General features: G+C 37.9%; 3 protein-coding genes across 8 annotated transcripts in view; 1 reads left to right on the forward strand and 2 right to left on the reverse strand.

The window, feature by feature from the left end:
* Nucleotides 1–3,731, reverse strand: part of dync1i2a (dynein, cytoplasmic 1, intermediate chain 2a) — a 33,179-nt gene extending 29,448 nt beyond the window's left edge. For 2 of the 3 annotated variants that reach the window (XM_026913164.3, XM_026913162.3), the window contains exons 1-2: nt 3,607–3,731; nt 1,884–1,995 (exon numbers count right to left, since the gene is read on the reverse strand). In XM_026913164.3, the coding sequence (XP_026768965.1) occupies nt 1,884–1,991 (108 nt within the window). In that variant the 5' untranslated portion in view covers nt 1,992–1,995; nt 3,607–3,731. Of the gene's footprint in view, nt 1–1,883; nt 1,996–3,503 lie in introns of all 3 variants that reach the window. The other variant, XM_026913163.3, reaches the window with a different exon arrangement.
* A 1,642-nt stretch (nt 3,732–5,373) lies between these two features.
* Nucleotides 5,374–10,543, forward strand: pdk1 (pyruvate dehydrogenase kinase, isozyme 1). The gene is made up of 11 exons (XM_026912999.3): nt 5,374–6,062; nt 6,151–6,292; nt 7,543–7,614; nt 7,713–7,897; nt 8,081–8,176; nt 8,321–8,398; nt 8,489–8,565; nt 8,756–8,854; nt 9,341–9,451; nt 9,558–9,671; nt 9,803–10,543. Exons 1-11 carry the CDS (start codon nt 5,954–5,956, stop codon nt 9,941–9,943), a joined length of 1,224 nt encoding a protein of 407 aa, XP_026768800.2. The 5' UTR covers nt 5,374–5,953; the 3' UTR covers nt 9,944–10,543.
* The window catches only part of ppp1r9ala (protein phosphatase 1 regulatory subunit 9A-like A), a 33,172-nt gene continuing 19,016 nt past the window's right edge, over nt 10,512–24,667 (reverse strand). For 2 of the 4 annotated variants that reach the window (XM_034304897.2, XM_026912996.3), the window contains exons 3-20: nt 22,975–23,107; nt 22,742–22,862; nt 21,296–21,400; nt 20,645–20,774; nt 19,684–19,839; nt 19,406–19,459; nt 18,869–19,098; nt 18,681–18,777; nt 18,424–18,529; nt 17,335–17,486; nt 16,905–17,193; nt 16,634–16,685; nt 16,475–16,546; nt 15,987–16,182; nt 14,281–14,325; nt 13,395–13,511; nt 12,435–12,623; nt 10,512–11,958 (exon numbers count right to left, since the gene is read on the reverse strand). In XM_034304897.2, coding sequence (XP_034160788.1) covers nt 11,800–11,958; nt 12,435–12,623; nt 13,395–13,511; nt 14,281–14,325; nt 15,987–16,182; nt 16,475–16,546; nt 16,634–16,685; nt 16,905–17,193; nt 17,335–17,486; nt 18,424–18,529; nt 18,681–18,777; nt 18,869–19,098; nt 19,406–19,459; nt 19,684–19,839; nt 20,645–20,774; nt 21,296–21,400; nt 22,742–22,862; nt 22,975–23,107 — 2,403 coding nt within the window. In that variant the 3' untranslated portion in view covers nt 10,512–11,799. The remainder of the gene's footprint in view (nt 11,959–12,434; nt 12,624–13,394; nt 13,512–14,280; nt 14,326–15,986; nt 16,183–16,474; nt 16,547–16,633; nt 16,686–16,904; nt 17,194–17,334; nt 17,487–18,423; nt 18,530–18,680; nt 18,778–18,868; nt 19,099–19,405; nt 19,460–19,683; nt 19,840–20,644; nt 20,775–21,295; nt 21,401–22,741; nt 22,863–22,974; nt 23,108–24,667) is intronic. The other 2 variants (XM_026912997.3, XM_026912998.3) reach the window with 2 other exon arrangements.

A 24,667-nucleotide genomic window follows, 5' to 3' on the forward strand; every position in this document is an offset into this window, starting at 1 on the left:
TCATATAGTTTGTTCAAAAAACATGTAAAGCTGAGCATAAAATTATAAAATAGATGAAATTAACAATTTTACGCATAAAGCCAGGGATTCAAATTTATGTGGCATCTTGTCATTGCGTATTTCATGCATATGGAAGAATTTACAGTTTTGCATTGTTTGCGTTGTTAGGGTGTTTAGGTTCATCCACGTTCAGTCACTACAATACCCAGTATTCATTACACAAATACACACATTACACAATCAATGGAAATCCCTGCTGTGAGCACCCAATCCTAACTGCCAGTGAGAATAAGTTGTATAATGCTTACTTCAAATGTACTGGTCACAGAAATAGACAAAAGCTTAAGAAGAATGTTTGCTGAGTGTAACCTGGGTAGGTGGGGAAAATACAAAGAGATGAAAACTAAGAGTATTATTTTTCCACTATCTACCAGAAAGATGTATAATTTTGCAAAAAATAAATAAATAAATAAATAAATAAATAAAGGCTTTTGAAAAAAATGTTATCTAAACTGGTATTTATATTTATGAGGTTGCACTAAGCACTTCTGACCTTCAGACAGAGTTGTGAAAGATGATCCACCAAAAAAGAACCTTAAGAACCTGTGATAGCATCTATTCCACAGGAAGAAAACACCAAACACAGGTTCGTTACCCTCTTAACCGCAGAGGCCAAACTGAGGTTTAGCTTACTGTCATCCATGTATAAGGAACTATGCATATAATAGTAGTGTTTTTTTTTTTTTTTTTAAACGTATCCTTCTATAAACATGACCGCCTTTAGTCACAATAGTCAGTCCATTCATTCATCTTCAGTAACCACTTTTTCCTGGTCAGAGTCACGGTGGATCCCAGGAAAACGAGGTCACGAGGCAGGAATACACCCTGGATGGAAGGCCAGTCCATGGCAAGAAACCATGTACACATACATTCACACACTCATTCACAGCTAAGGGCAATTTAGCACAGCCAATCAGCATGTTTTTGGGAAGTGGAAGGAAACCAGAGAAGCCAGAGGAAACCAAAGCTCAGGATTGAACCGGGGACGCCTGTGAGGTGGCAAAGTTACCCACTGCACCAACGTCTCACCCCAAAATACTGCACTAGTGGGTGAATTTTGTTTAAAACAGCCAAACCTGAGTCATCAATTATACTCAAATCCTGGATCATTTCATACACTGCATAGTTTGTACAGACATTTTTATACAACTTTGACAAACAAGAGCCACTTGATGTAAAAACACACATTCACTCAGGTCTGGACAACATGGCAATATGCTACTGATATCACCATTGTTCTGAGAATATTGCAGATATGGTCAGTATGTTTCTAACTGAATGACTTTATGACTCACAATAACAAGCAGCCAATTAGTCATTAAAATCTATTTTTGTACTAAATGTGTCATTTCTCCCCCTTTTTGTGTGAATAATTAAAATTTATTTATTTTTGCACACAAGAGTTCACTGAGACCAATTTTTCATGCTACACATAATAACACTGTTTTACTGTCTCTTTTTTAGTAAAGCGTAATATTATATTTTGGTACAATGTCCTTAGTCCTTTGTGATACATTTGTGCCACATCGCCCACATTTACTATTTAAAGCTCTGTGGGCCAAAAGAAAAAATCACATGGTGTAACATCTCACATGCCCTCGAGAATGATAAACTGAATGCACACCATTACTTTTCTATTACACACTTTTTATGCTATTATGTGTTTGCTTTGAAATTCAGTTATTGCGCATAAGATGTGCAAGGTGATGGAGTTTAGTGCAAATTTCACATGCGCAAAAGCAGAATAACAATACAACGACTTGTTTTTTCTGTGTGCTAATACCAACAAATGAATAAACTGTGCGTTGGAGATATGTTCTCACCTCTTTTTTCTTGCGTTCTTCCTCTTTTCTCTTCTTTTCTTCCCTTATTTGTGCGAGGCGCTGCTTCTTTCTCTCTAACTCCGCCTTCAGCTCACTCTTATCCGACATGATGCTGCAGAACAGAAAACATTCGTGAAGTTATTACGTGAACCGAACACTCACCCAACATTTCTGTAGACGTGTGTGAAGAGCAAAAACGCTCACAAATCTCTTTCTGCACATAGGTTACAGTAATTCAACCAGCTAATGATATTACCATACCATTCAAAGAGTGATATTCAGGAAAATATACACAGCTGTGGCTCTCTATAACAACCATATACTGAAGTCTTATTATCCAGGAAGGAGTTCAACCCTGGTCAGAGATTCACACTGTAGAGACAACACAAGAGAAATGGCCTGAATATTTTTCTTCTCTACTTAAGATGAAGCAGAGGATTTTTTTTTTAATCTTTAATCCCATGCAAACAGCACTCAACCCTTAAAACCGCCTATCCCCTCACATCTGCTCTTGAGTGACCCAGGTGTAACAAAGTCCCATTTTCTTTTCTACATAAAACAGTATTATTAAGCAAAACATTCTAAACTTCTTTATACAAAGAAGAAGAGCTGCTGGGGTTTTATTCCTATATTTCACACATTGCACAACAACAGCGTGGTTTTCTTCAGATTTTCTTCATTTTTCTTCAGATCACACTGCAACTCGTGATTGTATGGGAGATTAAGAACATAAAGAAAGCACTGTTCTTCATGCACTACGAGGTGGAAGTTTAGACACAGATTAACAGCAGATACAGTCTGAGCCATTGACTAAGCTCTGATTTGTCTCCAAAAACAGCTCTTTCCAACAACCATAAAGCAAATTTCTTTCGGTTTAGACTACGGATCACTGCCACTATTACTAATAATACTAAGAATAACCTCAATGTGATTAGAAATCATTTATTACTTATGTATGAGATCCTTTATTACTTATATATACTTATATTACATATTTTATTGTTAATAATACTAAAGGTAATCACATGTGATTAGAAAGTTAGTAGCCCAAAACAAACTAAAATAAACAATTAAAAAAACAAAACAAAACCTTGAGCACATATGATCCACTCTAAGCACACAGCCCTTCTGTGGCTCCTTTACTGTCATGAAGCTAACCTGCTATAGCTAAGTGTCAGAAGCTACAGCACTTACTGTGTTGGCTAATACTTAATATTTGCTAATTGCTAATAAAAAAAAGACATGTTTGTGGCACAATTTCCATGCAGTTCTTCCAGCATGTCCTAAGAAATCTGCATCTTCAGCTCACTGGATATTAAAGTCCATAGCTAACTCACTAGCTTGGGCGGCACCGAGTTAGCAAAGTCAAGTGACCACTAGAACAGCAGTAACACACCTGGCGGCGTGGCGCAATTCAACTGCTTCAGCTGTTTCAGAGATTTAATTATACTTCTAAGACACAGCAAATATATCCAGCTTGGCAATGAAATCGCGCTCTATCTGACTAATCACACCTCACCACTAGCTTCTACGCTCACTACTGGCTACACTGCTGATTGTTTAGCTAACGCTAGCTAACAAACCTGTCATTCATCGGGATGGTACATAAAATCTACTTACACAGTAACAATACACAGAGAGACCCGGGCAATAAGTAGCAGTGGTGTAAAGATAATTTGATGATTTTTTTTTTACGATGCAGTTATAACAGACAGAGACTGACCCGTTAGCTGAGCTTCTTTGATTTATCTGCAGAAACCGTTGTTATTGTTGGCACCGTCCACAGAACAGCTTCCGGGTACTAGAGGAGCGATGATGAATAACGGGATCCGAGAAGGTTCAAAACCGTGTTACAATAACGCGTTACAATATGCAACTACATAGATAGATAGATAGATAGATAGATAGATAGATATCTCAACTATTATTATTATTATTATTATTATTATTATTATTATTAACAGCAACAACAACAACAACAACAACAACAACAACAATAATAATAATAATAATAATAATAATAATAATTAAATACAAGTAAAAATAACAGGAGCCGATGATTTTCAACTGTATTAAAATGACGTGCTACAAGGAGGTAGTGTGTGTGTGTGTGGATATACAAGTAGATAGATATACAGCAACAACAATAAATTAATTAATTAATTTGATAATAATAATAATAATAATAATAATAATAATAATAATAATAATAAATGCATTTAAATGAAATAAAAGTAAAAAAAAATAAGAACTAAAAAACAAAGATTGTGAAGATGAATTATTATACAGCACAACAAAAACTGTGTAATACTACTAACTACAAAGTCTGTTTATTATACTTAATATTGCATTTTTCTTTATTTTATTTTATTTTATTTATGTAATTAAGTTGGAGCTTACTTCGTGGCTCTGCCTGTTTATGACTGTCTTAGCTAATAATCATGAGTATCTTGCTACTGACCATGCTGCTGTAACACAAGAATTTCCCTCATGGGATCAATAAAGTATCTCTATCTATCTATCTATCTATCTATCTATCTATCTATCTACGAGATGTTTTGAATCAGAGACGGTTTAGAGTAAGGACTGTAGGTGGCGCTCCTGAACACACTTCTGAACAGGAAAAAATGTTTATTCAAGGGCTCTTTAGGGTTTCCTTGGATAATTAAGGATTATTATATTATATTATATTATATTATATTATATTATATTATATTATACGAACTTTTTCTGATAGGGAAATAATCTGATTTAAGGTTCCTCATATTAGTTTTAATGATTCTCCGGAGGGACAACCTAAGAAGGTTATAGTTTGAGTGGAGTTTTTAAAGAAGTTGTTAAACGCATCTCGGAGGCTCATGTGAAGGCTGTGAGACTGTGAGTGTTTAGTGTTCAACCAGCTCCCCCTGCTGGTGACTGTGGAGACTGTCCATAAACCCTCAGGAGCAAGTTTCTCTATCCATCTATACAAATTTATTTAATTTACTTATTTGTTTATTTAAATGTTAGCTGTCATTTTTAATCTTACTGTTAAGAAGAGGAAAGAGGAAATGGAAATGAGAAAAAGTTGAAAATTCATAAAGCATGTTTTGACTGAATGCAGGTTTGATTTGCTGAAACAACAACAACAACAACAACAATACTACTACTACTACTACTACTAATAATAATAAAGTGTAGTGGCATCCATTACCGTGTAAATAAAACACATGTATCATGATAATCAATGAGTGCTCAAACTTTGTGCTCATTTCGTTTGTCGCTTTTAAAAACGGTGTAATGTGTTTTTAACATATTTTGACTTTTTAATCAACCACCCAAACATCTTATTTACTGATGTGCATAACATTTGTGCACATTTTTAGAAGATAAATATATGTAAAGTATTTAGTGCTGTATGTTTTAGTGTATGCGGATGGTTTTGTTTTCAGGCACTTGACGGGACTGACCGTGTGATGACGCAGCGCTGCCTACTAGCGTACTAAAGAGTAAGCCACAGTCATACTCGAGGCGGCGGGTGATGCAGACTCTCTAGTGCGTTAGTATGCAGTGAGAATGCCTTTGACGCAGGCTTATACTGAAACTGGATTTCTCTGTTGACTTTTCCAGACCTGTTGTGGACATTTCTCTGCGTTACTGGAGATGTACAGCGTTTACTGGTAGGAGATAAAGTACACAGGTTTTTAGCAGGTGGTGGGAGGCGCACTTCAGCTCTTGAGTGGTCAGTGTTTGGCTTGTTTAGCTCGAGTCATGTGTACTGACAGCTGTTCCCGGCTAACACGCCGAACAGTGCTCTCATAGCTAGGATGTAAAGGCTCCTCACATATCATACAGGCAGTTATATTCAAAAACAAACACGTAATTAAAACACGTAGTTAAAAGTGAGGTAGAAGTTCAGGTTAGAGCCTGTAGCATAGAACGCTAACCTGTGCGGATTGCTGAGATACAAGCTAACTCCGAGTAGTGTGAGTGTGTGTGTGTGTGTGGTGTAGGGAATAGCATGTACTAAACGCTGACATAGCTGATAAAATAGCAAATAAATCGTAGTTTGAGAAACCAGAACTGAGAAAATGAGGATTTTGAGGGCTTTAATGAGCAGCGCATCCATCGGGAAGCTCGTTGATCACTACTCCAGGTTTTCCCCCTCTCCACTCTCTATGAAACAGTTCATAGATTTTGGTAAGATTCTGCTTAACTACTGTCTCTCAGAACATACCCTCAAACACCACAAACTGTCTACAAGTTTTGTGTGTTTTTTTCTCTCCAGGTTCGGAAAATGGGTGTGAGAAGACCTCGTTCATGTTCCTGAGAGGGGAGCTGCCAGTCAGATTGGCCAACATTATGAAGGAGATTAACCTGCTGCCTGATAACTTACTCAGGACGCCTTCAGTGCGCCTGGTGCAGAGCTGGTGAGTGCACACTTCCTCATGTACACACACAAATGCACTGTACACCACACACCCTTAATGGGAACCAGGGGTGGAGTGCTATGAGCAATTCACTGTATGATCATCGCTTAATCAGCACTGTTGCCTCGCACTTCCAGGGTTGTGGGTTTGATCCCCACCTTGCATGTTCTCCCTGTGCTTCAGGGCTTTCCTCTGGGTACTCCGTTTTCCTCTCCCAGTCCAAAGACATGCATTGTAGGCTGATTGGTATTTCCAAATTGTCCATAGTGTGTGAATGGGTGTGTGTGATTGTGCCCTGCGATGGGTCGGTGTCCCCCGAGTCCTCTGGGATAGGCGCCAGGCTCCCCGCGACCCTGTGTAGGATAAGAGAATCAATAGCCGCTTAACCCAGTCTTGCAGAATACACTACCTGTACAACACTGTGTGTCAGGGCAACATGTTGCTCTGAAAAGCTGGATCAGTATCAGATTTGGTTTGACATATTTTTCATTGCAATCCACTGATCTGTGACATGAAAACATGTGGCAACTTGCAGGTATCTTGACGCATAATGCCATCATGCCAGGGATGTTTTGTACAGGTTTGCAACAGAAGTGTAGAGAGAAAACCACTGCATTATTTTATTTATTACTGCATACCACTAGTATATTGTCAAACTCCCAAAAGGAATATATTTCATTATACCCCAGTGCTCTTGAATGGTCTATTCTGATTGGTCAGGTGTTGATTAATTTTCCATAACAGTGTGGCTTGGACAGTAGTTCAGCTGCAAGGTTTATATTAATGAGCTTGTTCTAATATATTACAATTTCTATAGTCACTTGTTCACATGGTGAGGTTTTCAGTTAGGAGTCATGCACAGCATTCACGGCAGAGAGCTTTGTGCTTTCTAGTTTCTAGATAACATGACCAGCTGCTTTCTTTTGACTTAATAACTTTGTTAGACTTATTAATAACTCTTTATATCTATTATAATGCAAATGGTGACAGGAACTAACTGTTTATTGTAATAAATGTCTATAGTAACATAAATGTAACTATAAACATTAAAAGTAGGTGTCGTTTTTAATTCATAGAAATCTTTGGCAAATTATTGTGGTATAAGAGGAATAAAACACAGTAATTTGCTGTAATAGGGAAAAACACTTCAGAGTAGTAACATCACACAACCCTGTCATTGATTATTTTCCTAAAACAGCATGCACTGTTGTGTTTATTCTTTGTGCATCATATGTGCTTTTTGTTTGCAGGTACATTCAAAGTCTCCTAGATATACTAGAGTTCAAGGAGAAAAATGCAAACAGTGAAAAAGTCATTTCTGAGTAAGTATTTGAATGAGTTTTTTTTTTTTTGTGTGTGTGTGTGTGTTGTGTGTGTCTGTTTCCTAACTTTATGTCTGAACATTTCATTATACTTCTAGTTTCACAGCTGCAGTGATCAAGATCCTTAGCAGGCATAATGATGTGGTGCCCACAATGGCACAGGGAGTGGTGGAGTACAAGGAGGCGTATGGTACTGACCCTATAACCAGCCAGAACATGCAGTACTTCCTGGACCGCTTTTACATGAGCAGAATTTCCATCAGAATGCTCCTCAACCAGCACAGTAAGATCCTCTGTCAGCATTGTCATTATCATCTTAGTAGTTCCCAATTTCCCACAGCATTAGATTATGCAGCTTTATAAAATTTCTTTACACATAGGTACACCTAAAACAGATTCGCTTCAGTATAAAGTTTTTCTTCAAGGTTTGTTTAACCCTTTTTTTGTTCGACTGTGTTCATTGCAGCGCTGCTGTTTGGAGGGAAGGTGCAGGTGAATCCAGCTCATCCTAAACAAATAGGCAGTATTGATCCTTCCTGTCGTGTCACTGATGTGATTAAAGGTAGGAGCCTCAGAGGATATGACAGCATGACAATGGACTAAGTCTGCTGTATGTGATAGTGACATCATCCATGCCCTGTTTAGCTGTTAAGGTTTAAAAAAAATCATCACTTTAATTAAAAAAAGTGTTTTTTTTCCCCTCCAGATGCATATGAAAATGCTCGAGACTTATGTGACCGATACTACATGAACTCGCCAGAATTAAAGCTAGAAGAATTCAATGGTAGGGCAGAAATCTGTTTTACCATCTGCCTTATAACGAGAGCTTGACTTGGATAAAGCAAACACTTTCTTTCTAAAATTCTCTGTGCAGGTAAAGAACCCAACAAGCCCGTAACTGTGGTTTACGTGCCATCTCATTTGTATCACATGGTATTTGAATTATTCAAGGTACTCTTTGCAGTTACTGGTTCATTATGCAGCAATTAAAGACATTCATGTTGAGCTTAATTTTAAGTCAAACAAAAATAAGCAAAGGGCAATAACTGAAAGCCTACACTGTGTCTTTGAGGTCAGTATGCTTGTCCTCTGTGCCATTTAAAGGGTTCTGATCTAATAATATGCCCTGTGAATCCTTCAGAATGCCATGCGGGCCACCATGGAGCTGTATGGTGATGCTATGGAGTACCCTCCAATTCATGTTAAGATTGTCCTAGGTGAAGAAGATCTCACTGTGAAGGTATGTGTGTATATATATATATATATATATATATATATATATATATATATATACACACACACACACACACACACATATATATACACACACACACACACAGTGCAGCATCTCACACTGATCTGTACCATTAGGTTCTATCTATCATAATGTTACATGCATATGTATTCACCTCCTTGAATTTTTCAATATTTTGTACTGTTACAACCTGGAACAGGAATGGACTTATTTGGGATTATATGTCTTGAGTCTACACAAAATAGACCATAACATTAAAATGACTCAGGTAAGGAGAGCATTAGCCCTTCTTACCTGGTCAATGGCTTTTGGTGGAAGGCCTCCTCTAGTGATAATAATGGATTTTATGGTGCTCTGTGGGACGTTCGAAGTTTGGGATATATATATATATATATATATAATGCAGGATTTTTGATTTCTAATAGTTCAAATATCTGGTAATTGAAATGTATAATTTCCTTGCTCTTTTAGGTCAGTGATCTTGGTGGAGGGGTACCACTCAGGAAGATCGACAGGTTGTTCACATACACATACTCCACTGCCCCGAGGCCTCAAATGGACACATCCCGTGCTGCACCACTGGTCAGTTTAATCTGTCACTGTCCTGTTGACTGACTGGAAATGTGCTTTGGCTGTTTCATTTAAGTGCATGTAAGCGTTACATTAAATCACACAAATCTGCCCTTAGGCTGGTTATGGCTACGGTCTGCCCATCTCCAGACTGTATGCCCGGTACTTCCAGGGGGAACTGCAGCTCTACTCAATGGAGGGCCATGGCACAGATGCTGTTATATACATCAGGGTAAGAGAATAAACATATTAAATATTACATAGTGTTCTTGGGAAAAACATTGAAAACATTAACATTAAGAAATGCATACTTGTATTCTTGTCAGTAAGTGGAGATTAAAAGTCATACTCTTCTTCTTAAAGGCACTTTCTACAGAGTCCATTGAAAGACTCCCGGTATATAACAAATCAGCATGGAAACATTACAAGACCATCCATGAGGCAGATGACTGGAGTGTGCCGAGCAAAGAACCCAAAGACATGAGCACCTTCCGCAGCATGTAGTGGCTCTGCACGAAAGGCAGAGCACATAATGCACGAAAGGCAGAGCACATAATGCACAAAAGGCAGAGCACATAATGCACGTTGAGATTATATTACTTGGAATGTACAATGATAATTTCTATAAAGTATGAATGAAAGTGTTTGATTTTCACTTGCATTGAAATTATTGTATTGTAAATTATATTGAGTGGGCTATTAAGTATCTAGTCTCAAAGCTCAGTGGGAGATCCTGTATTAGTCTAATTGGTTGTCAGTGTTTGGATGCCTTTTGATTAGGCATTGGGTGTTACAGTGATTGCCAGTCCATATGTTTTGACATTTTTTTTTTCTTTTCTTTTTTTTTTTAAACATTTTGCAGCATTTTTTTTGTAATTCTTTACAAACATACTTGTTAATAATAAGCTCATAAGTGTTACAAAATTAGTGACATTAACTTACAGACATGAGTATTTGTAGCCTTCACTGTCTATTGCTGACTGGTGTAATGATCGAAGTAGCTAATTACTCTATGATGTATGTAACTTTACTGACTGCTAAAAACATACTAACACACAAACACGCACACAAAAAAAGTGAAAATAAATTTATTGGTGCAGCTTGTACTCTCGTACCAGAGAAATAACTGGATATTAGGTTTTCCTTATGGTCTGACAAAGTCCTGTATTGAAACAATTAAAATCCATTTATATAGGAACTCTATTGGGGCTTAGCCAATTGTACAACTAATATTCAGGAGGTTGTAGTAGGTGGGATAAACATGAAATACAACAAGAAGTTATGAATGATCACACTACATCAAAACTTTTAGCATTCTCCATTTTTTTTTTTAAATCACCTGAAATTTTTAAGTCTTTTAACTCAACTCCATACCCTGCTTTGATGATCAGTGATAACCTTTAAGACCTGGAATAGATAGAAAGAGTATTACCATAACCAATGCAGTCAAACTGCAGCAACATCTAAAGAATTTCACTTTTTTACTGTTTATAAATTGCAAAAAGGTCTTACACTATGAGCTATTCTACTCAGTAGAAAATGTGTCCAAAAGTTTAATCAATAATGTTTTTCGTCTGAAGTTAATAAGTGTATAAAATATCTCATTTGTACATTTAAAAACCATGTCACCATTTGCCTCTTAAAAGACAAATATAGTGCTTTCACTCAAGGACTGTACAAAGTTCCAGCAAAGAAGGTTTATACAGGGGGACAGGAGACAGTTGTACTATTAAAAATAGATACAAAGATGTTTTAAAAACATTATTCTTTCCAAAATTAAAGGCATGTGTATGTGTATCTTGTTCTCTTAAGAGTCAAGAAATATTCTTTTGTTGTGCACATAAAATACAATAAAAAGTCTGCTAAAGGTAGCACAGAGAATTCACTATCATCTAGATGGTCCACACTGGCTGTAATACATTTCTCTAATCAATGCTCTATGGCCCTAGAGAGGTCTCAGTTTTGTCAGCATGTTTTAAGAGTCCTGTTTAGGAAATGTACATGGTGCATACTCTGCACTGCCCTTTAGGTTTAAGGCATCAGGTGAAAAATTTTACAGTGTAGTAATTATTAAATCTGCTATTTTTCTGTTATGAACGGTATTTCTTTTGCATTAGGGTCAGGCAAGAGGTACAGACCTAATATATACCTGCTCTGCACATTAGTTCCTACTAATTAATGATGGATTGATTTTACATATTGACTGCATTAACATGTGTCACCTGCACATAACTATAGAATTAAACAGCAAAGGGCCGTCAGCTGCCTGCTTGACACAAACCAGAGTGTGTCAATGCTTCAGAGAAGTAGAAACAAAGAGGAAGAGAGAGCGAGAAACCTAGAAAGAGATTAAGGTGGCTTCAGCAGATAGAGTCATTGTTGCCTGGCAGTCTCCCGCTTCGTCTAGCTTCTTTGTCACGTTTCTCACGCTGTTTTTCCAGTTTCTCCTGGGCTTTTTTCATGTCCTTCAGCTTTTTCTTAATCATGGCACGGTCAGTTTGGCTAGAGACTCCAAGCACCTGAACCAGAAAGACAGATACAATAAAATCTACCAAAATCTACAGAAATTTTAAACTAAAGCAACAAGCTCTCCCTGAGCAGAATAATTAAACCTGCTTACCTATGATAAAATCTCTAACACGCACTCAGGTAGCTTATTGTTTTATGAAACAGTACAAAATTTATATGATGAAATTTGTTGTTCCGTAAATAATTTGTTAATAATATTCACAAACAATCCTTCCACGATGTATGTAGTCTTTTAACAGTAAGCTTCCCTTGCTAAGCAACATAATGGGCAAAGATTAGGGTATTATACAGACAGAACAATTTCTTAAGTGTAAAAGGTTTTTGGTTCAATACAAATTCAATTATTGTGATGTGGTCACAGGTATGCATATATTGTGGATTTTACAATGGCTTCGATGCATCTCAGCCATTTCATAACAGTGTGTTTTAGTTATTTAATTTATTGCACTTTTAAGCATTCACCCACTTTTAGTCTGTCACTGTCCAGATTCATCAGCTGCAGTCCATCAACACCCTGCATAGTAAACTCAGGAGTGTACTGGTCCATGTTCATGCCCATCAGCCAATGGCACACTTGCTGAGTTGTCCACTCAGAGACTGGACGATTCTGCCACTGGTAGTCTTTCCCCGCTGAGCCAGGCTCATTATCCAGCATCTACAGGGATAAACATGTGTGTCCACACACACACACACAAAATTAACATGGCTTTGCAATTTCAGCTACACTCTTAGGAAAAGAGGTTCCATCTAGGTTTCCGTTAGAAACCTATAACCATTAATCATCCAAAAAAAAAAAACCTCTGAGGAACCCTTTTTTCCTAAAAGTATAGTGATAATTTTACAATTTTCTCCATTACAGTAAGAATAGTGAGCATATTAGCCACACGTGCCAAAAAATAGATCCAAAATTAAACACTTCCTGATGATCACAAAACAATGCACAATAGCACTGCAGCTGCAGCATGAAAAGATTTTCTCTCTATTTGGTGCATCTTGGTGCAAACAAAACTTCTTTTTTTTTTTTTAAATTAATCATGCACACCTACTTCAAATATTTCAAGCCTCCATGGCATGCAACATTTAGCAACATGGACACATGAAAGTTAAAAACAACTTGAAAGCCATAAATCAATCAATATAAAATAAATATTTAAAGGCAATGTGCAACAGCAACCAGACAGATTCTCACTGCACATCAGGTCACTTTAAAATAAATAACACAAGGTATGTTGATCCAGCCCTACAGATCACACATGCAGCATCACACTTCATTTGTAATTTAAAAAACATCCACAGGCAGAAGTCATTATGGGGAGCAACATCCCCTCTGAAGACGACTGTTGACCTTGACAGTAATTTTGTGTGACAGGCCTGAGACAACAGAAACACACAGCATTTAGCGTGGGGGTCACAGCACGCCACTCACCTCACTGGAAGAGAAGGTTAAAGTGTGAGCTCGGCCTGACAGGTTGGGCTCTGCCACAAGCCCTGCTAACTCTGAACTCGGACTGCCCGGTTTTGAATCATCTAGCACTGACATGCTCTGGAACGAGTGGGGAAAACACAACACACAAATATAATGGCTAGGCTAATGATTTAAATGCAAAAATAGCAGGTGTTTTTCACTCAGTGTGGGACTGATTTCAACACTGACTCAGCGTGACACAGAAGTGAAAATACCCAGACTATAAAAACAAGCTGGCCCCGCTGATGTACTGCAAAACAGAGCAGACAGAACTTCCAGACTTGAGTCACATATACAAGTCAAATTTACACTCAACTCATGAAAAGAGTAATGGAATATTTCACAAGTGTATTTTCTGTTCTGCTAAGATCATTTTCAAGAATCTGTGCAACCAGTGCTGTCCACAGAGGGCAATGTTCAGCGAGACCAACCAGCATGCACAACTAAAAGTTCTCTTGGTTCTATCAACAAATCTACAACTACTCTAACACTACAACTAAAACTCACACAAATGCTAACACATTGCAACTCATGATAAGAGCACAGACATGTTCTTGATAGTGAAAACCATTAAAAAGTGTTGAAGCCCACTTAGGATCACTGCAATGTAAAGAGTAGACATGCTGGTAACCAGATTTTACTGGACATTCAAGCAAGTTCAGGTATGAACTAAAGGATAACATAGCCCTTAGTAGCATGCACTAATTAAAACCCAACACAAACTACTACCGCCATTCTAACTGTATGAGTAGGGAATAATAAATACTCATCTAATGTGACTATGTTGTTAGCTTGGAGCTAGAAGTTAATGAATCTCATCTAGAAGTCAAGGTGAAATATACTGTACCAAATCTAAAGATCGACTGAACAGAGAGGACCAGGAAAGATTTGTCTGTTTGGAAAAAGGGATGTTGGTCAGTGACAGTACTGCTATAATCATGGCCAGACAGTTTCCCATATATTTTTGAAAAGCAAGAAAACATGTTCCCAGAGTCATAGATTTCAGGGGCTTGATCTCAGGCCTTGAATCTGAGCTGAGGGGTTTAACATGGCTGATTGTGGGTCTGTCTCTTGCTTTCATCTAGCCATCCTAACTGCTGCCAACTGGCCTCCTTCTCTTTCAGCCTCTACTTTCTCTTTGCCTCTTATCATCTCTCAGACTCTCTATCCCTTTATCACTCTTTTTCTTCTCACCCATCTCCTCTTTTTCTTTCCTCTAATCTGCTTCCTCCTCATCATTCCCTCTCATTAGTGATGTTTGACACATTTGATGACCTTGGTCACATACTGCCAGAAATGTGGAAATAGTGTTTCCTATTTTGGCTATGAAGCAAACTGGAGGCTGGGGTGGTCAGGGATAAAACACAGAGCTACCAATCTCACATTCCATTATAAATATTAAACTTTTTAACTATATTTAGAAGATAGCATTAACTGGAAAAATCCCAGGGGGATGATATTGCATGGTGACCCAAGGGGTCAAAGCTTCCTTCCAAGTGAAGAACGTCATTGTACTATACACACGTACATGTATAATGATGAGGACTTTAATAGTGTATGGAGTAGGAGATAATTTGGAACTAGGTAATACAGACTAATAGTCCCTACAGAACTATTTAAAGCCCAAATAAGGAAACCCATCACAAAGCTAGTTAACTGAAAAAAGTCTTGCTATAACTTGCCATAATATCTGATAGGGCTGCACAATATATTGAAATTATCAAAATATTGCAGATGTAAATATTGCAATATGCATATCGCAAGGGCTTGAGAAAACTGAATGATTTTTATACTTCAAAAAGTTACGATAAGTCAAAGTTTTAGGGTGACACAGGTAGCAGAGAATGCTTTCTTTTCCCCAAAAGGACATGAAACATGTATGTTGGTTATGTCATTTTCAGCTTTTAAATATATTAATTTAATTTAAATTGATTTTACACACTTATAGCATTCTCATACATCATATTATTTAACAAGTTATTGAATATTGCATTTTTCTTCAATTTAGTGTATTCTGTGTTATTGCAATACACAAATATCATTTACTTTTACTATTAAAGTCCAATGAGATTTCCTCATTATTCAAATAACCATTTACTTCTACATAAAAGCTGACTAGTAGCATCTCTATAGCCAGTGCAGACTTATGAGTGCACATCCTTTTGTACTTGTATGTTGTGTAGAAGTAAACAACTACTTGAATACGGGGCAATGAGCACAGTACAGGTACAGATCTAAAGATACAGCTCTACTGCTAAAGATGGGTTTTGCTTTCCTTCATCAAATCAAAGCCAAGCTAAAATCCCAATTTTATCATTATAAGAAAATTAATGCAATATATTAATTACTACAAAGCCTTTATGAAAATAAGGATCTGGGACAAGTGATAGCATGTCAGGTTTGGGTGGACAATTAGCTACAATGGCAGTAATAGTGTTAGTGTGATATATTCACATATGCTTTATACTAAACAACCCCATACTAGACTGTCCTAGCCTAACAAAGCTCATTGTAGTAAAATCAGTGAAGGACAGCAGAAGAATTTGCCTGCACCTTGTTCTTGCCGTCCTGCTGTTCACTGGGTTCTGCTGCAGTTTGAGGAAGACTGCTGGTAGAAGATGAAGGCTCTCGGTCTCTCTCTTTGTCCTTATCACCGAACCAAGAGAAAGGCATGCACGTTGGGATGGACGCCAAGGACTCTGAGGGCGAGATGTTTGGCCCTGACTCTTCCAGCAGCTCCGCTGAGCCTCTGGACATGAGAAGAGAAAGCAAATTGTGAAAAAAGATTACGGTGAATATATTACATTAGGAAAAAATTCAACAATAATAATAATAATAATAATAATAATAACAACAACAACAACCATACAGATTTAGCTGTGAATGCATGCATTCTGTATAGGATTCAGAGAGGATTTCGGGGGAGTTAGGCTTTGGAATGAATTGCATTTTCCTATATGTTCAGCAGTTCAAAAGCATAAAAAAAATCTTTAAAAAAAAAAAGTGGTTTGATATGATGCAGATATAAGGCTGGTGTTTACCTGCTGTCCAATGATGCTCTCATTGCTTCTTTGTCATGTTTCTTGCCTTTCCCACCAGATTTCCTGAGACCACTAGAGAAGAGCAGAGTACAGATTCACAGGAAATCCATTACCCATTGCTGATTACATAAGAGACTGTTGGAAAGTGACTCAACTTACCCAAAATCAGGGAATCGCCTTTTAGATTTTCCTGCTCCATCACTGGGGTCTTCTATAATACAAATATAAATAATAAAGATGTGTTTAATGATACATGTGTGAATTAGATAGGTTTGGCACTTGTCACACAAAGTTATAAGCGTAACCTTTAAAAGTGTACAATTTTACCACTTTTTTTTTTTTTTTTTTAATGGAATACATTGGACAGTATTGCAAACACTAGTTCACGCTGGCTCAAAATCACACACCTATTTTATATGCATCACGTTACCTTTAACCTCTTTGCCTTTTCCTTTGGACTCTCTCTTCTTGACATTTCGGAGAAAGCCAGAGGGGGAAGAATCTTTTGTTGTGGAAATGGAGGGGTTCTCTGTACTGGTTCCAGGGGAAGACTGAGGGACGGAGAGCTCCATGCTGCTTCTGGAAGTGCCCAGAGGCCGGGCAGTGCCAGGTTCCTCCTTCTGGCCATTAGCTGGCGGAGAGATGGGCACTGGCAGGGACATACTATCCTGTAGTGACCGCCTACGATGTGGAGGACCCTGAGACTCCTCCTTTTCACCCTAGAGAGATAGGACAAAAGCTGTATCAGAACACACTGTAAAATAATGTGTTCTGTATTTCATAATTTAATATTCTGCCATTCATGCATGGTATTGCTTTATAGCATTCGAGTCATATTTATTAGGTCATATGTTGCAGACCTGAGGAAGGCATGCTGGCGAGTTGCTAGTCTCTCTGAGCTTACTGCGAGATGGGGGCTGCCGTTTGGACTTTTGGGCTAGCAGGCCTTTGGCCCGATGGGCACTAGTGTCCAAAAGCTTAGTCTCGGGCACAACTTCACTCCAGTCGGTATCTGAAAAGTACATTGTGAAATACAGACAGCACAGTTACTTACAGTATATTACAGCACTTCACAGATACTGTTTGTTTGTGCAACAGAATTACTGCCTCAGTTGAACTATAACATCTTTAAAGATGTTAACTGCATCAGCTGGTAGTCCAAAGGTGGTTTTTGGTGCTACAGTTATTGTATGATGCAACTTAAGTCCATTACCACATCCCTTTCTGTGGCAGCAAAGATCATCCAAAATGCAGGCTTTACAAAAAGAAAAAAGAATAATACCACCATAATGACTAATAATAATAAATTACTGGTCAATGTACAGCACTGAACTTGTTTGACTGTAGTCTTGCTACAATCTTAGTTTAAAAAATGTATGTGCAGTAAGACTCAGTAAGACTCAAAGAGGCCCTGCAGATAACACACCATGATTAGCAACTGATCCATACCAGCTCTGTGTACTATGCAAGATTTAATATATACTTTATACTTAATATACTTAATAATATACAGCATATTAAAAGTAGTGCTGATGTTTCAAATATGAAATTCTATTTCCAAATTCTTCCAATTTCTGCTGACTGACTTATTTGAAATGCAACCACAAAAACACAAGTAATTTATGCATCAAGTACTTCAGTCTGTTAATACCGTATCATTATCTTAATTCCAGCCACATTTTCATAGTGGACTAAGCTCTGCTACTGAGCAGTGAAGACATTCTTTTAAACTTTTCAATTACAAGTCCAGCCAGTTTAAAGATGCACACAAGCCTTTTTCTTCTCATATTTGGGACAAGTAAATTTAGGAAATTATGTTTTGAATTCTCTTTTGCACTGGAAACCAAAAGTTTTTTTTTTTTTTTTTTACTAACATGCTGATTAACAACTAATGCAGTAAAAATGGCAGATACTGATATTTGACGAAACAGTGGCAAATTTGTGTATACCTAGTAGAAGTGAGTCTGCAGGTTTACTGTCTAAACCCGTAGACCCTTCAGTGCGGTTTTCTGCTGTAGAGTCCTGAGGCTTGGTACAGGACTCCAGAGCCTCAACCTACAAAAAAATAAATAAATTAAAAAATTAGAGAGGATAAGATTTGGAGAGAAAACAGTTGAGAGAAGATGTGTGTGTGTGTGTGTGTGTGTGTGTGTAGTGGGGGGGGGGGGGGGGGGGGGGACGACGACTGCATCTATCTATCTATTACCCTCTTCTGTAAGTTCTCTAACTGGGCTTTGTAAAAGCTTTCCTTCTCCTCCAGAATCTTCTTCAGTTCCTCCTCCTTCTTCACAAAGTCTGATTCTCTGCAGAACAGAATAATTGAAATGTCACAAACCATCTGAAAGCAAATTCCTTCATATATATCTCTGTTGAAACCTGGTGAACCCTACTTACTTTTGCTGGTACTCCTTGAGCAGTTTCTTTGCTTTGCTGTATTTCTTGTCCAAAGCTTCAAACTGGTTCTGAGAGTCCGTGAGTTGCTCATTAAGAGCTTTGCAGAGAGCCTGAGCATCCAGCCAGTTCTTCTCCATGTAGTTGATTCTTTCCGAGTTCTCCTCAATACATTTCTCCAGCTGTTCCTGCCGTTCCTCCCATGCTGTTCGCTCCTTCTCAGACTCCTTCAGCTAAACGGCAACCATTCGTATATTATTACAAAGTGTAAAATGCAGTTACATCCATTACATGTTTCAGAATACTCCCACGCCCCCTGAACTCCAAGATATGTCCAGCTCGTATTAAGCATTTCAAACAGGTGCTACCAAGAATGTGCATAATCCTATAGCTCGAAATGCAAATCATGCCTCTGAATTCAAAACAAACTAAATGCCAAACTAATCTTTATTGTGAGATATCATGCATGTACTTTACAAGCACATGGATTTTTAAGTGTAAGTGATAAGCAATAGTAACAATTTCACAGATCTACAGTACCTTTTCTTTGAGTTGATCGACTTCGGCCTCGGCTATACTGTGTTTTATCTGGAGCTGGATGATAAAGAAAGCTTACTGAAAATTGAATATTAGGAAAAAACTCACATTTCAGGATGGTTCAGTGTGCATTTAAATTGAATATGCAGACAAGCTTAACTATTAAATAAAACATAATATAAAGAATATCATAGGGTGACCTTAACATTATAAGTAATGTCATAAATGTTATATGTACTAGATTTGGCTTTGTTAATGGCTGGTTTTGTTCTCTTGATTACCTCTTTAAATTTGAAGCTGAGCTGTGCGGTATCCATATTTGATGGCAAGAACATCCTTTCATTCTCTGGTAAATCATACAGCTCCACAGACCTCCTGCCAAAACTCGAGCTTACAATCCCGTCTTCCTCTCCTTCGTCCTCCTCGTAGTGTTCGTCCTGAAACAAGCACACAGCGACGTCAGCGAGTGATTCACTCCCCAAAGCAATGACAAGGGAAGAGCACATAGCAGGAAATGCATAATTCCCAGTGGTAAACACTGAATATTTCAAAGGCCTACAGACTCAATTAGTAGCTTACTGATAATTTCCTGTCACTATATGTAGGTTTACATACTTTTTACTAGGATACACACAATCTGATCAAGTATTCCAAATATTTAAAAAGAAAAGAGTCAAAGCTTTCCTCACTTTCTATTCCTATGTGAATCTATCAGGCTTCAGATAAAAACTGTACAGAGGAGAAATGTATGCAAGAGTAGCTTATCTGAGCACAGTGAGCTTTAGTGTAATCATCTGAACTCAAGGAAAAATAACAGCATACATTCCTGCCCTTGTGCTTTGCATATTCCACATGACTACAGTGCAAAGAGCCATCTCTGTACAGACATATTCACCCAACAGAAACCAACTTCACCTCAACCAGTCACTCCCCATTCAAATATATCACAGCATGCAAAAGACTTGCTCTCCCATTCTGATTGAATACTACCAGGCAACGAACACATTCATCTAAACATAAAGACTTTTAGATATTCAGTGTTAAAAAATTTATAAGTTCAAGAGTAAAAGTAACCTTAATAACCCTAATCAGTGAGATAAAGACAATATTATCGTTAGCAGCAGGAAGAACCAATGTTACATCTGTTAGTATGATTTGCCTGTACTACCTAAAGTGGCTATTAGGTGAAACAAGCTACTGATTTCTGTCTGTTTAATTTAAACTCCAAGCCTACTGACACACCTCCTCTGTGGACTGCTCATATGGATCCTCCAGTCTCTGTTGCTGCTGGTGTCTCTCCTGCTCCAGCGTCTCACTGATCAGCCGGGCCACCTCACTTTGGGTCCCCGGTTTCTCCCGACCAATCAGGAAGCTGCACATGGCATGACTGATAGGTTAGCAGGAAGGAAGTAGGTGGGTTTGACCTACTTATCACTACAAGGTGTATAGTGGCCCTCAGGTAATGTTACCGCCTCTGCACGTGCCTGTGGAGGTTGGGGGGGTATATGTGCTTGTTCATGTCTATGATGCTGGAGAGTGATTGTAGCCTTAGCATGATGTAATGGTGCAAACAAGGCTGCCTTGTTCATTAAAGTTAGCTAGACTGTATGTGTGTGTCCCTCATTTGCCTGTGGTCAACCATTAACATACCAAGCTGAGCTCTACGGATTACTGAGGGAGCGCGGGGATGGCTGAACAGCCCAGCAATTCTGTTAAGGTAAACTATAATTATACAAGATAATCAGAATTAAAAGTGTCTCTGCTAGCCCCACCTGTCTGTCTCCCAGGCAGTTACTGTGTTACACATGATATTCCCTGCATGTGTGGGTCAAGCTTAGAGCTCACACTACGGTGTCTGATGCGGTCTCATGGAAGAACAAGTTCAGCACTCACCGAACTGTTCCCTTTGTGTTCTTCAGGACTGTAGCAGCAAAGAGCTGTGTCACTCCCACCAGACTGATGCCGTCGACTTCTACAATCTGATCGTTTACCTGGATCCTGAATAAAAACCACCATCATTAAACACATCCATTGTGTAATATGGATAAAAGTACACAAATTTACAGTACAATGTTTGTGTAAGCATTAATAAGGTTTCCAACACTCAAAATGTGATTTTTCAATTGGCTGTTAAAATTCCAGTGGGGTGGCTAATTCTGATTGCAGAGGTTGGTGTTTGGATGAAATCTGTTAAATTTTTAAAGCCTCAATGTTTTCCATTCAAAACTGTAAATATCTGCTATGTTTTACCAATATAATATTTGGATACTGTGCCCAGTCATAAAAAATTAATGATTTCATTGGAACAAAGCCATGAATTAAGTGAAATAATCCAGATCCGGCCAGTCATTATAACAAAATAAATCCATCTAGGGTGATACAAAATGCTTCTTCTTGATGTCAGGGTCACTCTGTTGGGGTGAAAAAAGCACAGCTTAACATTACCCAGCTCATTACATAGGTACTTACTAAAGAAACTCCTAATATGTCACAGAATACTGTTATTAAGTGATATTGTTTGTTTATATATTATATACTATAAATATATTGCAATATACTATATAAAATATTATATCAATTTAATGTTGAGAATGAAATTTGGTGAAGATTTCGATAAGGAGATGCTAGTTTAACATTTACAGAAGGAGTCTCCAGTGTCAGAGCTTTGTAACAGTAAAGTTTTCTGCCATGGGAATGTCGAACTTGATTCTCGGACATCCCACAACATTAAATGTAACTAAACTGTTGAAAAGTATGACACTATGTTTTTTAATTAATGGAAAATTTTTTGATAAGTTACTGTAGTATAAGAGTCACTTTGGGACATGCTGCTGTAGGAAAATACTTTGGGGTGGTCATTGATTATTCTCCTATAACACCGTGTCCTGTTATGTTTTATACCTAACGTAAACCATAATTAAATATCTCACTCATTATGCCCCATTATATTCCTTAAGCATGCAGGGTGGTTGTGTCCTTTTTTGCCCAGCACCTACACAATCACTCCATGACTATGTGGTAAATCACTCTTCTCTTCCAAACCCTGGCCCTGACCCAGACACCTGTGTTGTTTATCCCTACAACCTGAAACAAAAGCAGCAAAGCTGTAATCCGAATTCCCTGGTACGCGTGAGCATGTTTTTCCTGCTGTGTCAAATACAGCTGTGTGTCTGGAATCAGTTTAAGCCCAACAAGGTATTAAACATATCAGAGCCTTGGATCCACATGTATAAAGTGTGATATGTTAACAACTGCTGAGAGGATTACCTCCATCCCATTAAGATATGAAAGGTGAAAACTAATCCCAATCCTCCCACAAGCCATCACACTGTGTCTCACCTGCCATCTCTCTCAGCTGCTCCTCCTTCCGTGATGGTCTTCACAAAGATGCCGAGTTTTTCCAGACCCTGATCAGCTCCCACCCCCATGCCTATGATGCTGATGCCTAGCCCATTATCACCTGCAGCAAAGAAAGAAGAGAACATCAGTCCTGATCTGAGAGCTTCTCCTTAAATGAAATACTACAGATCATTTAATCTCATTCTAAGAGGCAAGCTGTGGGAGTAAACTACCTTTCTCCATCTCCACTGGAAAGACATCCATCTTCTCCACACGCTTCTCCAGCTCATACTCAGCAGAGGCTGCCACAGGATCCACGTCGTCATTGCGTCGGTCATAGTCTTCATTTGAGTATGTGGTAAAAACCTAGAGGAGACGCACGCTAACATTAGTATCTATTTATAGAACACTAACCTGCCACAAAAACAATTCTCTCAACTATCATAATCTTAGGAGTAAAAACATATTTACCCACCCGTTCTCCCTCACTTTTAATATCATGAAGTGTAGACCTTAGGTGATCATTTAATATTACAACGATTACCACATAATTCAACTTATTACTACAATATTCAACAACTAGGGAAAATGACCTATTTAGAGAAATGTGAAAGCTAAACCTATAATCATTCAACTCAAAGTAAAGTGAGGGTCGATATATAAAGACATATTAATTTCACTTAATCAAAGCAGCTACTGTCTTCTACAGTTATCCACATCATGACAAGACAATGTTCCTTTAACATTTACTGCAATAGAGTTTTGCATACAGTAAAGGCTGATGTGTGCTACTGAGAAAACGGATGTAAACATGGGAGATAGTTATATGATCTCTTTATCATGATAAATTACTCTGATACTGACTATCACTGTAACACAGTAACTTAGAATGTCAACAGTTTTTAAAATATTTTATTTTCCAGATAATATAATATAATAATAATAAACTTTTATTCTTCTTCTTCATCTTCTTATTGTTATTATTATATACTGCTATAAATTCTCAATCATTTTGTACAGAGCCACTGAGAAAATGTTCATTTGCAACTGTAGCTTTTAACTAATAGGGCTCAGCAATATGATATTGATATGATATAATTAATCATAATACACTTTTCTGAGTATTATCTTCATTGTCAAGTGTCCAAGCTTCTATGACTTCTTTGTTACTCACTGTAACATATATAATACCTAACTGGACATTGAAAAAATACTTTTTAAACAGTTTCGTTCTTCCTTTTCTTCAGTAGATGTGCAAAATCTCTGAAACTATAATGGCCTTTATACAACAGTTAGTTTCGGTCCCCTAATCTGGCTGGTTGAACGGCGTTCCAAGAGTGCTTAAATGTGTATTACTCCACTCGTGTGTTTTCCTCATGTAAAAATCCACTTCTTAATTCAAAACAGTTATTATAGTAGAATTAGTGACATCAGTGGATATGGTAAACAATATAAATTCAGGAATATAACTTTTGAATTAAAATATGAAGGCTTGTCAGATGAAGACAAAAAAGAAGAAGGGATGCCAATTTTACCAGAAGCACGTTTAACGGGTGCTTGTATTTGCACAATTGCCTCACAAGTACAAAGAGACACACGCACACACAGTGCAATTCGTCCAAAATATGCGGAACCTGAAGTGAGCTAATTATGTACTTGTATGTCTACCAATGTCAACATCACAGAGGTGCAAGGTTAGGTTTGAAAAGACAAATGTTTCCTCGACCGCAAATTCAATGATTATGCCAGGAGCAGGGGTAAATGGGACCACAGCGCCATTGTGTGTTTTTGAAGCCTTTTTTGGTCAAAATGGGAGTGGTACTCTTGACTACATTGAAGCCAGCGTCTGCGCAGCAGAGACCTTGGAGCCAAAGCATGTGCGGCAGATATGGCCAGACGGACAATCCTCCTACGATAGACACTCAT

This window comes from Pangasianodon hypophthalmus, chromosome 5, assembly GCF_027358585.1.
Source record: "Pangasianodon hypophthalmus isolate fPanHyp1 chromosome 5, fPanHyp1.pri, whole genome shotgun sequence".
In the NCBI taxonomy this organism is placed as follows: Eukaryota; Metazoa; Chordata; class Actinopteri; order Siluriformes; family Pangasiidae; genus Pangasianodon; species Pangasianodon hypophthalmus.

Coding starts and splice junctions, on each gene's coding strand:
- pdk1 (XM_026912999.3), top strand. CDS start 5,954: ATGAGGATTTTGAGGGCTTTAATGAGCAGCGCATCCATCGGGAAGCTC. Junction 7,615..7,712: donor AGTGAAAAAGTCATTTCTGA/GTAAGTATTTGA, acceptor TTATACTTCTAG/TTTCACAGCTGCAGTGATCA. Junction 8,855..9,340: donor AAGAAGATCTCACTGTGAAG/GTATGTGTGTAT, acceptor TTGCTCTTTTAG/GTCAGTGATCTTGGTGGAGG.